The sequence below is a fragment of the Electrophorus electricus genome, chromosome 19, assembly GCF_013358815.1.
Source record: "Electrophorus electricus isolate fEleEle1 chromosome 19, fEleEle1.pri, whole genome shotgun sequence".
NCBI lineage: Eukaryota > Metazoa > Chordata > Actinopteri > Gymnotiformes > Gymnotidae > Electrophorus > Electrophorus electricus.
Genome location: NC_049553.1, coordinates 15,800,214 through 15,814,834, shown reverse-complemented (window position 1 = coordinate 15,814,834; position 14,621 = coordinate 15,800,214). Strand labels below are relative to the sequence as shown.

General features: G+C 42.8%; 2 protein-coding genes across 6 annotated transcripts in view; one reads left to right on the top strand and one right to left on the bottom strand.

Annotated features, from left to right (window-relative positions):
• Positions 1–6,281: 6,281 nt before the first annotated feature.
• LOC118243050 lies at positions 6,282–8,437 on the top strand. Its single transcript, XM_035536688.1, has 3 exons — positions 6,282–6,302; positions 7,237–8,173; positions 8,294–8,437. The coding sequence occupies exons 1-3, from the start codon at positions 6,282–6,284 to the stop codon at positions 8,314–8,316; spliced, it is 981 nt and encodes a 326-aa protein (XP_035392581.1). The 3' UTR covers positions 8,317–8,437.
• Positions 6,738–14,621, bottom strand: part of dnajb6b (DnaJ heat shock protein family (Hsp40) member B6b) — a 46,676-nt gene continuing 38,792 nt past the window's right edge. For all 5 annotated transcript variants that reach the window (XM_035519861.1, XM_035519862.1, XM_035519860.1 and 2 more), the window contains 2 exons: positions 13,639–13,779; positions 6,738–12,226 (listed from right to left, as the gene is read on the bottom strand). In XM_035519861.1, coding sequence (XP_035375754.1) covers positions 12,132–12,226; positions 13,639–13,779 — 236 coding nt within the window. In that variant the 3' untranslated portion in view covers positions 6,738–12,131. The remainder of the gene's footprint in view (positions 12,227–13,638; positions 13,780–14,621) is intronic.

The following is a 14,621-nucleotide window of genomic DNA, read 5'->3' as shown; positions in this document are numbered from 1 at the left end:
CCCCGACCATCAGTGGTCTGTTACCAAACACAGTATGAGTTAGCCCATACTGTGCATCAGTGGTCTGTTACCAAACACAGTATGAGTTAGCCCCAACCATCAGTGGTCTGTTACCAAACACAGTATGAGTTAGCCCCGACCATCAGTGGTCTGTTACCAAACACAGTATGAGTTAGCCCATACTGTGCATCAGTGGTCTGTTACCAAACACAGTATGAGTTAGCCCCAACCATCAGTGGTCTGTTACCAAACACAGTATGAGTTAGCCCCGACCATCAGTGGTCTGTTACCAAACACAGTATGAGTTAGCCCATACTGTGCATCAGTGGTCTGTTACCAAACACAGTATGAGTTAGCCCCAACCATCAGTGGTCTGTTACCAAACACAGTATGAGTTAGCCCCGACCATCAGTGGTCTGTTACCAAACACAGTATGAGTTAGCCCATACTGTGCATCAGTGGTCTGTTACCAAACACAGTATGAGTTAGCCCATACTGTGCATCAGTGGTCTGTACCCAGCATATTCCAGATATTTTTGGATGTCAGACAAGTCTGAGTTTTAGAACACTGCTTTGTCTGCTACACTACCAGTGCCTGTACCATGCCAGTGCTTATTGCTGTGCTGAAAATGTCACCACCCAAAAAACAACCCGATTGTGGATTGCAGAAAGTGGCAGGCAAATTGTGTAAGGCATGAGATGAGCAACAGTCTACAGTCTGGCATCTGTAAAAAGCACATTTAGGTGAGCTGTACCTATTAAGTTGTCAGTGAGCGGTGCTGTGTTAGGCTTAACCACAGAGTGAGCAAACATGTTAAATTTTCTCATCAACACTACAGACTTTATGGCATCAATTACCTCCCCCACCTTTTCCCTGACTGCTGTTTCACTTTCCAATGGAAGTTCAGGCAGTGATCTAGAGGAAGCTCTCCAGTCAGGGTCCTGCTGCATGCGATCAGTTTCCATAGGCATTCCCTCAAAAAGCTGAATAATTACTGCATAAACTCATAAATCAGACCCTGCGTGAGGTGCCACGTCCTTGTGACTTACTGCGCAGGCATTGTCACTTACCATTGTGCAAAACAAACATGAAGCACTCATCCCACAATGGTTTGTCCAGGAACTCCGATACTCCCACTATGGTGCTTAAGGGAACACAAATATTCCCACTATGGCTCTTAAGGGAACTCTGATATTCCCACTATGGTTTGTCTTTTCCTTTGGAAGGTTGATTTCTAATGCAGGTCTGTAGAGATGCTGTCATGTACCTGATGAAGTAATACAGATCTAGGACTTAAACTGAAAGTGAATTATTCATTGAATTGCTTTACATTTGAATTTGCTTTACGTAGTTTGTATTTCTTTACATACTGTTTTAGACTCCTTTTAGAAAGCTACTGCAGTACAGTCAGATCATTTTTCTATGCTGTTAGCTATTCTGGTCAGTGTTTTTTCAGGTTGTTAGCTGTTCTGATGGATGTTTTTTCCATGCTATTAGCTGTTCTGGTTGGTGTTTTTTCCATGCTTTTAGCTGTTCTGATTAGTGTTTTTTCCATGTTGTTTCCACGTGGTTGGTGTTTTTTCTATACTGTTAGCTGTTCTGTTTGGTGTTTTTTCCATGCTTTTAGGTGTTCTGATTGGTGTTTTTTTCTATGCTGTCAGCTGTTCTATGTAGTTAGCTGTTCTTTCCATGCTGTTCCACATTCCTTCTGCTTCAGTGCTTTAGTCTTGCCTGATATTCCTCCGTTACCAGCTGTCTGTGCTGTGTCAGCGTGAGTTTGACCTTACCTGCAGACATCTGCTAAGCCTGCTAAGCCTCCATTCTCCATTCTAAAGCACAACTACATCTGTACATGACTGTGGACACACAGTAAAGCACAACTACATCTGTACATGACTGTGGACACACAGTAAAGCACAACTACATCTGCACATGACTGTGGACACACAGTAAAGCACAACTACATCTGCACATGACTGTGGACACACAGTAAAGCACAACTGAATCTGTACATGACTGTGGACACACAGTAAAGCACAACTACATCTGCACATGACTGTGGACACACAGTAAAGCACAACTACATCTGCACATGACTGTGGACACACAGTAAAGCACAACTACATCTGCACATGACTGTGGACACACAGTAAAGCACAACTGAATCTGTACATGACTGTGGACACACAGTAAAGCACAACTACATCTGCACATGACTGTGGACACACAGTAAAGCACAACTACATCTGCACATGACTGTGGACACACAGTAAAGCACAACTACATCTGCACATGACAGTAGACCAGCCAGGGACATTTCTGAAAAGCATGTAAACACAAATGTAGGAGACATTCCATTTGTATAGTTTGTCTCCTATTTCCAAGAATACCTAAATTCTGATTTCATACAAGAGAAAACTGACAGAAAAGTGTAACTCCTGCTGGCTGTTTTATGGCCGTTACCACACCTGCACAAAGCATAACCATGTCAGTGACTGAAATCCACATGGTTGTGTGTAAATGTATACTGAGTAGTTTCAGAGCTGACTGTGCATCTTCTGAATAGTGTTACAGTAAAATGAGAAATATCTGGTAGTACAGACAAGAGGAAGAAAGACAGAGGAGTGTGTAGAGTATGATGGGTGTGAGGAGTGTGAGGAGTGTGAGGGGTGTATAGTGTGAGGAGAGTGTGTACTGCATGAGGCATGTGTGAGGGTGTAAGGGACGGTCCTATCAGGTAGCGTGGAGAGGATCCACATCCAATCCATGTAGACTCTCCATGGGTGTCCCCCAGGGCTCAGTATGAGGTCCTCTTCTCTTCTTTTTGTATACTCGTTCTCTTGGTGATGTAATATCTTCTCAAGGTTTCTCCTACCACTGCTTTGTCTATGACACTCAATTATTTATTTCTTTTCCACCCTCTGACACGCAGGTCTTCAGACGTATGTCAGCATGCTTGACTGACATCGTGTCATGGATGACAGCCCACCACTTGAAGCTCAACCCCAGTAAAACTGAGCTTCTGTTCATCCCAGGAACTCCCAGGCCTTACCACGACCTTACAGTTTCCTTCAAGAAATCACCATCTGTAGCTGCCCATAGTCTGGGCAGAATTTGGACAACCAGTGTGACGTTCTCAATTCAGGTTTCAAATCTGTCCCAATCTTGCAGTTTTCTCTGTTGTAACATATGAAGGATTCGGCCCGTTCTCTCACAGGAAGCTGCCCGGGTGCTTGTGCAGTCTCTTGTGATCTGAAAGCTCGACTACTGCAACTCGCTACTTGCTGGTCTTCCTCTAAGAGCCATCAGACCTCTACAACTTGTCCAGAATGCAGCAGCATGACTGGTCTTCAATCTTCTGAAGTTCACACATCACTCCACTGCTGCGCTCCCTTCATTGGCTTCCAGTAGCTGCCTGCGTCAGATTTAAAACCTTGTACTTCAAACCTCAAGTACGGCTCGGCTTGAAATACCTTACTTCAGGTCTCATGGATGACAAGCACTGAGACTATTCTCTGTCCTGGCCCCCTGATGGTGGAACAAACTTCTGCTTGCTGTTCAGACAACAGAGTCCCTTGCAGTCTTCAAACACAGACTGAAGACCCGTCTATGTGTGGAGTATTTAAATGACCACTGACCCTGCTCCTGTGTTGACTAACTGAAACTCCAGTATGTATTGTAGGGTATTGTTTATTCCATGAATGTTGACAGCTCCTATGTTGACTAACAAACGCTAGTACTTATTGCTTATTGCACTGATTGTTCTGTTATAGACCTTATGTATTTTGTACTTCTAGTCATCAGCATTGATCCCTGTATTCTACAGTATTCTAGTTCATTGGTATATTGGACTCTAACCTACTGTACTGGCTGGGATGTATTCTATGAGGAAATGACAAAGCACTTTTGTAAGTCACTCTGGGTACGAGCATCTGCTACATGTCATGAATGTAAATGTGTAAGGAGTGTGTAGTGTGTGAGGGTATGAGGAGTGTGTAGTGCATGAGGGGTGTGAGGAGTGTGTCCTGATGAATTGAAAGCAGCTAGAGGCAAGGCAAGCAAGGTGGTTATAGATCTTGTGTGGTGTGTGTGTGTGTGTGTGTGTGTGCGTGCGTGTGTGTAGTTAGAGTGGCAGAGGGAAAAGAGAGATTTGCGAGAATGGCGAACAGAGAGAGAGGGAGGTGGTATGTATTAGGGCATTTGTTTACTGGAAACCTGGGCAGCAAGGGGATACTGCTGTCTGTGTCTCTCCCTCTCTCTGTGTCTCTCTCTGTGTCTCTCTCTGTGTCTCTCTCTGTCTCTCCCTCTCTCTGTGTCTCTCCCTGTCTCTGTGTCTCTCTGTGTCTCTCCCTCTCTCTGTGTCTCTCCCTCTCTCTGTGTCTCTCTCTGTGTCTCTCCCTTTCTCTGTGTCTCTCTCTGTGTCTCTTCCTCTCTCTGTGTCTCTCCCTCTCTCTGTGTCTCTCTCTGTGTCTCTCCCTCTCTCTGTGTCTCTCTCTGTGTCTCTCTCTGTGTCTCTCCCTGTCTCTGTGCCTCTCTCTGTGTCTCTCCCTCTCTCTGTGTCTCTCCCTCTCTCTGTGTCTCTCTCTGTGTCTCTCCCTCTCTCTGTGTCTCTCCCTGTCTCTCTCCCCTCTCTCAGATGCAGTGTGGATTAGTGAAGGAGTGTGTGGTTTGGGGCAGTGGTTGGTGATCCGGATGCTGGCTGTGTGATTCTTGGCTCTCTCGTCTTTCAAACATCTCGCCCTTGTTGCTCATTGTGATGGTGAGCTGGCCACTTTTTACCAAATCTTACCAATCCCAGTTTTACCAAACCCTAGTCTTATCAATACACAGTTTTACCAAACCCTAGTCTTACTAACCTCAGTCTTACCAAACCTCAGTCTTACCAATCCGTCTTACAAACCCCAGTTTTACCAAACCCCAGTCTTATCAAAACACAGTTTTACCAAAGCCTAGTCTTACCGACCTCAGTCTTACCAAACCCCAGTCTTACCAAACCTGTCTTACCAAACCTCAGTCTTATTAAACCCCACTTTTACCGAACCTCACGCTTACCAAACCCCAGTCTTACTAACCTCATTCTTACCAAACCTCAGTCTTGTTTCTGTTCTCTTCATATTCATACTTTTTGTCCATTATCATAGGACATTTTGCTCTATTAACATGGATAATTTACAGCATCTATATAATATAAGAATAATATTAAATGGGAGGAAATTGCAGAGCTAGGGTTTAAATATTGGGGGTGGAGCTAGGCTTTAGATCAGGGGTGAAGCTACAGATGAGATAACAGGTGGAGTTGAGATTTAGATCAGGGGAGGAGCTGTGGTTTAGAGCAGGGGTGGAGCTGTGGTTTAGATCAGGGGCGGAGCTGTGGTTTAGATTGGGGCAGAGCTTTGGTTTACATCGGGGTGGAGCTGTGGTTTAGATCTATCTCTGAAGATCTATCTCATTAGATAATCACACTGTGCAGACAGCAGGCAGTTTCATCTCTAGGTGCATCACCTGGTTTCTGTGAATTATTTTGACTCAATCCTTTACTGGTGATTTCCTGCATGATACTGAATTCTGTTAAAGATACATTATTTTGGAAGAAGCTATGTTATTACATTGTTAGAGAAAAAATAACTACCCTCAGCTGTGATGGCAAGCCCTGATTTCACTGTCTCCTAGTGTTCTCCTGTGGAAAGAAGCGCCTCTAACAGACACACAGCCCTAATAAACAGTGCCACCTAGTGTCTGTCTGAGACCTAAACATTTCAAATACAACATGAAGGGTACAGGGGGGAAGCAAAGGAAATAACAGTGACCAGGCGACAGTGACCAGGCTCTCAGACAGTGACCAGGCTCTCAGACAGTGACCAGGCGACAGTGACCAGGCTCGTAGACAGTGACCAGGCTCTCAGACAGTGACCAGGCGACAGTGACCAGGCTCTCAGACAGTGACCAGGCGACAGTGACCAGGCTCTCAGACAGTGACCAGGCGACAGTGACCAGGCGACAGTGACCAGGCTCTCAGACAGTGACCAGGCTCTCAGACAGTGACCAGGTGACAGTGACCAGGCGACAGTGACTAGGCGACAGTGACCAGGCTCTCAGACAGTGACCAGGCGACAGTGACCAGGCTCTCAGACAGTGACCAGGCTCTCAGACAGTGACCAGGCGACAGTGACCAGGCTCTCAGACAGTGACCAGGCGACAGTGACCAGGCGGCAGTGACCAGGCTCTCAGACAGTGACCAGGCTCAGGTTTAGAAGTCATTCACATACATTCACAAGCATTCATGAACATTCACGACTGGCAGGTAGGCACGTCGCTCTGTCATTTCCTATTCTGTGTCCGTAGGGAAAGGGTTCATTCCTACCAGCAGGTTGTGAAAGGAGTCTGTACTGAAGTAGTTTGTAAAGTGAAGGAGTAGCGTGGGCTGATGTTGCCACCGCTGCGTCGCTGTCTAATTAAACCCTCCGAGACGCCCACACGGGCCCGAGTCACTCTGCAGGTCGTGTGCACATATATCCCCATGAATTATACAGTATATTTTAGCTTCGCTTGAGACACACGGTAATGACGCACCCCACCACAATCCTGGGATGTTCAGAGCCACTTGTTTAGGCTAGTTTGGCGAAGGGATGGCAATTTGGGGATCACCGTCTTTTCTGCTCCAATTAAAACAAGTGGCAGTAAAGCAGCGCACAAATCCGTCTGAGCCGCCACAGACAGTAAGGAAGCATAGGGAACATTTATGCAGGAATTTCTGAACATTTATTGATGTGTTTTTAGGGAAAAAAAAAACAAAGAAACACACACAAAAAATACCAGTTTTCCCAAATACAGAAAAAGTACAGAACAAAATAACAGAACCATTCTGATTGCTGTAGCGATTCTGAGACTTCTGATAGACTTCCGAGCTGCATGGAGAGTAACTGATGCACTTATATCATTACAAGAGGAAGTTCCATGAGAAACCTGTGCGTGGAGGCAGACAGAGAGTCTGCCAAAAAAAGTTGCAAGATGAGAAATGTTTGAAGTTTTCAGATGCAAGGTGAATGTCTTGCACGATCAGAAACAAAATGAAAGTGAGCCCTGATGTGTCACGGTCATAAAAGCCCTGGGGGGAGGCGCGTGCTCAGGCTGGAGCGCTGTCTGAAATATTGATAGAGTGGTTAAGTTCAGGCCTGCAGCACCACAGCACCACTGGTGCCCACTTGTTCTCTCACTTTGGAAGGTAAATAATTCAGTGGTCTCTTTCTCTCTACCTCTATTTCTCTCTCTCCATCTCTCCCCTTCTCTCTCCAGCTTTCTCTTTCTGTCCTTTTGCCCCTCCTGCTTACCTCCTTCCAGATCTTTTTTCTTTTCCCAGACCTGCTGATGTCAGTGCCTGCTACAACTCAAACCCTCTCCTTTTTCTGCCTCCATCTCTCTCCCACCTCTCTATCCTTCCCTCCATCCCTTTCTCTTCTTGTCCTATACTGAATGTTCCCTTTGTCCATCAGTCAGTTGGGGTCGCTCCCCATCATCAGTTATTAGGTCAGGTTCTGTCACCTTCGTTAGGTCAGGTTAGGTCGCATTCATTAAGTCAGATTTTATCACATTCGTTAGGTCACGCTTTGTCACATTCGTTAAGTGAGGTTCTGGCACATTCATTAGGTCAGGTTCTGTTACGTTCATTAGGTCAGGTTTTGTCACATTCGTTAGTTCAGGTTTTGTCACATTCATTAGCTGAGGTTCTGTCACATTCGTTAGGTCAGGTTCTGTCATGTTCATTAGGTCAGGTTCTGTCACATTCGTTAGGTCAGGTTCTGTCATGTTCATTAGGTCAGGTTCTGTCACATTCGTTAGGTCAGGTTCTGTCATGTTCATTAGTTCAGGTTTTGTCACATTCGTTAGGTCAGGTTTTGTCATGTTCATTAGTTCAGGTTTTGTCACATTCGTTAGGTCAGGTTTTGTCACATTCGTTAGGTCAGGTTCTGTCATGTTCATTAGTTCAGGTTTTGTCACATTCGTTAGGTGAGGTTCTGTCATGTTCATTAGGTCAGGTTCTGACACATTCGTTAGGTCAGGTTTTGTCACATTCGTTAGGTGAGGTTCTGTCATGTTCATTAGGTCAGTTTCTGTCATGTTCATTAGTTCAGGTTTTGTCACATTCGTTAGGTCAGGTTCTGACACATTCGTTAGGTCAGGTTTTGTCACATTCGTTAGGTGAGGTTCTGTCATGTTCATTAGGTCAGTTTCTGTCATGTTCATTAGTTCAGGTTTTGTCACATTCGTTAGGTCAGGTTCTGACACATTCGTTAGGTCAGGTTCTGTCGTGTTCATGAACTCCCACAGCCACTGATACCAGTGCTCACAGATCAGGTGTACTTCAGATGACACACTTCTGTATGAAACAAATTTAATGCGCTAGATTTCAGGATCTCCTCTTGTGGCTCAGATTCAATGCCACAAAAAATCTTAAAAGTTAATATTAAAGTCATCTTACATGTGCATGTACTTATTAGAACAAATACTCATAGATGATGGAAATACTTGTTTTCTTTCCCTGCCATGAGAGAAAAGATTGTTTAAATACTCTTATTCACAATAATGTTTGTCACAATAAAGCAAAGATTTGAAACCCAATTTTTTTTCCATATTATTAATGCATTATGTTCCACATGATTAATAAATAACCAAAAAAACAGCCTCTTTTTTGGGGAGGTGTGGGATACTAAAACTAAGAATCAGTGAGTGTATCCCATCTACTTAATGTACACAATCGGAGTGTGTCCCATCTACTTAATGTACACAATCGGAGTGTGTCCCATCTACTTAATGTACACAATCGGAGTCTTTCCCATCTACTTAATCTACACAATCTGAGTGTGTCCCATCTACTTAATCTACACAATCTGAGTGTGTCCCATCTACTTAATCTACACAATCTGAGTGTGTCCCATCTACTTAATCTACACAATCTGAGTGTGTCCCATCTACTTAATCTACACAATCTGAGTGTGTCCCATCTACTTAATCTACACAATCTGAGTGTGTCCCATCTACTTAATCTACACAATCGGAGTGTTTCCCATCTACTTAATGTACTTTCACTAAAAGCATTTTCACTGATGGCCACACACAGCCATCTGCATTCAGTGTGGGAACGAGCAGAGATCACACAGATCACACACATAAATCATACACACAAACTGATGACCATTACAAAAAACAGATAAACTATATTCATGCAGTTGTAGTTTTAAACAACTTGAGCACTGATGGAAAATTATGCATTGATTTTGGAATAGATAAAGATCTGAAAAACACATCCTGTATGTTTGAAGCTTTCCCCTAAAGATGTAGAAATCTAGTTTCATGTCATCATGAGTCCATGATGAGTCCATCATGAGTCCACAAGGAGAGCTGGGAAACGTCTGGATGCCTCTGTCAGACATCTAAGTGATCCAAAGAAAATGTCCACACCAAAGTGGGGCACTGATTACAGAAATTAATTTTAACTCCACTGGAAAACCTGCAGTCTGTGACAATTCATAACACATTATGGGAAAGTCTCACTGGTGTTATATTAGAGGGAAAAGTCTTACTGGTGTTATATTAGAGGGAAAAGCCTCACTGCTGGTATATTAGAAGGAAAGTTTCACTGGTGTTATATTAGAGGGAAAATCTCACTGGTGTTATATTAAAAGGAAAAGTTTCACTGGTGTTATATTAGAGGGAAAAGTCTCACTGCTGGTATATTAGAAGGAAAGTTTCACTGGTGTTATATTAGAGGGAAAATCTCACTGGTGTTATATTAGAGGGGAAAGTCTCACTGGTGTTATATTAGAGGGAAAAGTCTCACTGCTGGTATATTAGAAGGAAAGTTTCACTGGTGTTATATTAGAGGGAAAATCTCACTGGTGTTATATTAAAGGGAAAAGTTTCACTGGTGTTATATTAGAGGGAAAAGTCTCACTGCTGGTATATTAGAAGGAAAGTTTCACTGGTGTTATATTAGAGGGAAAATCTCACTGGTGTTATATTAAAGGGAAAAGTTTCACTGGTGTTATATTAGAGGGAAAAGTCTCACTGCTGGTATATTAGAAGGAAAGTTTCACTGGTGTTATATTAGAGGGAAAATCTCACTGGTGTTATATTAGAGGGGAAAGTCTCACTGGTGTTATATTAGAGGGAAAAGTCTCACTGCTGGTATATTAGAAGGAAAGTTTCACTGGTGTTATATTAGAGGGAAAATCTCACTGGTGTTATATTAAAGGGAAAAGTTTCACTGGTGTTATATTAGAGGGAAAAGTCTCACTGCTGGTATATTAGAAGGAAAGTTTCACTGGTGTTATATTAGAGGGGAAAGTCTCACTGGTGTTATATTAGATGGGAAAGTCTCACTGGTGTTATATTAGAGGGGAAAGTCTCACTGGTGTTATATTAGAGGGAAAATCTCACTGGTGTTATATTAAAGGGAAAAGTTTCACTGGTGTTATATTAGAGGGAAAGTCTCACTGCTGGTATATTAAAGGGGAAAGTCTCACTGGTGTTAATGTCATGTTCGCGGACCGGAGCTTCTCCTGTTTCCCTGGCTTCATGATCTCTTCCGTGTGTTCCAGTCCTTAGTTTCGTTTTCTCCACCCCCTCGTTTATTTTAAACGCCCATCATTGCTTTCACCTGCTTCTTGTTTATAATCTTGTTATCTTTGTATATTTAAACCGTTTGACTGAATCTTAGGGTTGTTGGTCATTTCTAATTTCATTTCTATGTATTTTTGATGTTCTGACTCTGCCTCGCTTATGGTTACGCTGTGCTCGTTCTTGGTGTTCCAAGTTAAGCTACTCTCTCCGTTTACTAGTGTTATTCTCCTGTTAGTGTTATCTTTGGTTTGGTTCCTACATGTTCTTACTCGATATTCTAGTTTATGTTGCCTTCTTTGTTGGTATTGCCTTCCCGGTTCATGTTCGTTAAGTTGATTCTGATCTCCTGTCTGCTATACGTTATTTTTGTGTACTCTCCTAAGTGTCTTTCCTGATCTATCATCCCACATCGTAGTCTACTCTCTGTCCTCGTGGCTTTGCTCCCTTTAGGTTTCTTTCCCCTTAGTTAACTCATACAAGTGTGTGGTTGTCCTTGTATATCTGTTACCTGTAATTTAGTCTTGGTCATTGTTGACCTACTTCAGTAACCCAGTTCTTTGTACTCCCCTTCTTTGCTTTTTACCCTATTTGTCTATGTTATGCTTCCTTGTTATCCCGTAGGTTCCCCCTTAATATTTTGTCCCCTTATTCATCCAGTGCTCACCCTCACCCTGAATTGACCTCTTATCCTTCTTGTTTGTTCCTGGTGTTTGTTATTAAACGAGTAATTTGTCCTGTTTATCTTATCTGTAAAACATTGTCCTGTTTATCATTTTCACCATGTCTTCCCCTGTTTTGGATTCTGCTCGTTCTCAAGTCCAAGGCGCTGCTACTTTGCATGTGTGTTCGACCTCATTATCCGCCTCACCCATGTTACAGTTATATTAGAGGGAAAATCTATTAGATTAAATCTATTATATTAGAGGGGAAAGTCTCACTGGTGTTATTTTGGCAGTCAGACGCCATACTAAGCCCTGCATACAGTGGTGACAATAGACATGGTGTGTTTTGGAAAATATGAACTCGTGGAAAGATTAAATGCCTCTCAGATTAACATCAAAGACATTTTTTTTCATAGGCGTTTTTGCTGAGGATCCCAGTAAGTCTGCAAGTCAGGCCCTGTTAAAGGTCAGCGTGAGCAAACATGTCAGTGTTGCTTCTACAGTTGAATCTGAAAATGTGGCTTTTAGACTCCCAGTGCAGGCTGAGTGCATAAACCACTAATCTTTCATCAGGACTGGTGGCTTGTGAAGTGAAGTTTTCAGAAAATCAAATAAATGTGTTTCTAGTTGGTATAGCAGTCTGTGTATTAATGGCAACCAGCTCATTAAGGAAAGCAGAATTACTGGCATTACAGACACATTTGATATTAATGGGGTAATATGTATGAATGAGTGTGTGTAGGGGCACAAACGTCGTAGCATTTATCAGAATTTACTGCTGACACAAAAAGATGCTGAGTCGTGAGTATTTGCTGTTCAAATGGCTAAAAAGTGCTGAGTGGTGAACATCCTCAGTACCAGGACCCAATCAGAGTCGGGGAGTGTGGGGTCCGCTTCATTTTGGACTCCTTCAGCCAGAGGTTCTTTCTTTTGTTGTCAAGGAGACCTGCACAAAGACAAGAGTTGAGATTTAGATCTCTGTATCACTGCATACTGCCTCACTACTTAAAAACTGCCCAACTCAAATTTCAGACTGCTGACAAATTACTGGATGAGTGAAGCCCTTCTAATTTTATGCACGTAAACTGGAAGGCCTTGTCTAGTTAATACACATAAAATTATGTATGCATGTAAATGAGATGGCCTTGCGCAAATGTATGCATGTTTTTGGGCTTGAAATGTTGGGTTGGCACTTTGACGCAAGCGTTCAGAAAAAACCTTCCAGTTTGACCCTTCCCCTTCAACCCTGATTAACAAGTAAATTAATATGCAAAGATGAAACCAATCCCCTGAACACTGGTGTATCTGTTCCTCGTCTGCAAATATCAGTGCAGCTTATCAAATGTGAAAATAAACCTTTAAAAATCACTTATTCACACAGGTTGTAAACTTTGGTTTGGTTCATGTTTTTTACTCCCTGCACTGAATTCTAATAAACTATTTTAAACTATGAACTTCATAAGAATTCAACACTGTTGTGCTGTCACTCTGATACTGGAGCAGGTTTCTAACTCTACCAGCTCACAAACATTAGAGCAGGCAGGCCTCGAACTCACCCTCAATAATAATAATAGTAATAATAATAGCAATGCTAATCATAATAATATAACTCCTGCTACTATTACTACTACTACTACTACTAATAATAATAATATTAAAACTCCTGCTACTACTACAACTGCTACTTAATAATAATAATAACAATAATAATAATACTTGGACACACAATAGAGCTACCGTTAGAGGTTGGTAGTGTAGCAGCTGTGGTTTGAATGTGTAATTAAATTCACCAGAGTTGTTTGTTTATTTGTTTGTAGGTTAATTGATTGGATCCAGTAAATCATTCTGACTCTGACCTGTTTCAAAGCTATTGATCTCTCTCTCTCTCATCCCTCTCTCTCTCTCTCTCACACTCACACCCTCACACACTCCCTCATATAAAACCTCCTGTCTAAGACATCCTGTAGAGCACAGAGTGTGTTTATGCTGTAGTCCTGTTTATCCTGTATAACACAGAGTGCTCCTGCTGTAGTCCTGTTTGTCCTATAGAGCACAGAGTGACCTAATACTGTAGTCCTGTTTGTCCTGTATAACACAGAGTGTATTTATGCTGTAGTTCTGTTTGTCCTGTAGCGCACAGTGTTTTTATGCTGTAGTCCTGTTTGTCCTGTAGAGCACAGAGTGTTTTTATGCTGTAGTCCTGTTTGTCCTGTAGAGCACAGAGTGTTTTTATGCTGTAGTCCTGTTTGTCCTGTAGAGCACAGAGTGTGTTTATGCTGTAGTCCTGTTGGTCCTGTATACCACAGAGTGTTCCTGCTGTAGTCCTGACTGTACTGGTCATCTGTGTTGGGTACAAACCTCTGACTATGAGACCCTGATGCCCTCTTTCCTCTGCATCCTCTCCCACAATGTTTCTAAGGTAACGGGAGGTCGGGCCAGGCAGGGCGCTCCGCCTCTGTCGAGTCTGCTCCTCCCCTAAAGCACTGTATTCACGACAATCTGCAAGGGGTGGAGCCAAATAGACAATGAATAGGTAAACAAAAATAATAATAATTTAAATCACTAACATAATATGTGCGTGTGCTATGATGTGTATAATTTTATGCATAACTTTGAAAAACTTTGAAAATGAACCTTTATTACATTTCTATGCAATTTATGAACAAACACACTAAGATATTGGATTAATAAAGATGCTCAAATGAACTTTTCACAAAACAACCACTTTGCTCAGAGCAAAGGTCTGAGATGAAGGTGAGATGAAGGTGAGATCACACTCTGAAGCTCAGTTTTAAGATAACAAGAAGGTAAAGGATTTTTATATCAGCTGTACCAAAACACTTCTGCAGTCACAGCTGAAAAGATGTCCCTCTCGCTGTCTCCACACACACACACACGCACACGCACACGCACACACACGCACACGCACGCACGCGCACACGCGCACGCACGCACACGCACACACACGCACGCACACACACGCACACACACACGCACACACACGCACACACACACGCACACACACACGCATGCACACACACGGGCGCGCGCGCACGCACACGCACGCACACACACACACACACTGACTCTCCATTCCATTCATTCTCAACACAATTAGACATATTATCGTCTCTCTCTCTCTCTCTCTCTCTCTCACACACACACACACACACACACACACACAAACTTCAAACAATGCCTCAAGCACTTGTCACCCTCCTTATAAAATAATCGTGCTCCATCTTCCTTTCATATTTCATGCAGCACGCTTTTATTGTGATTAGACATGTAAACAGATTGAAATTTCTTTATTCTTCTCGCTTGGTAATTTACATTTATAT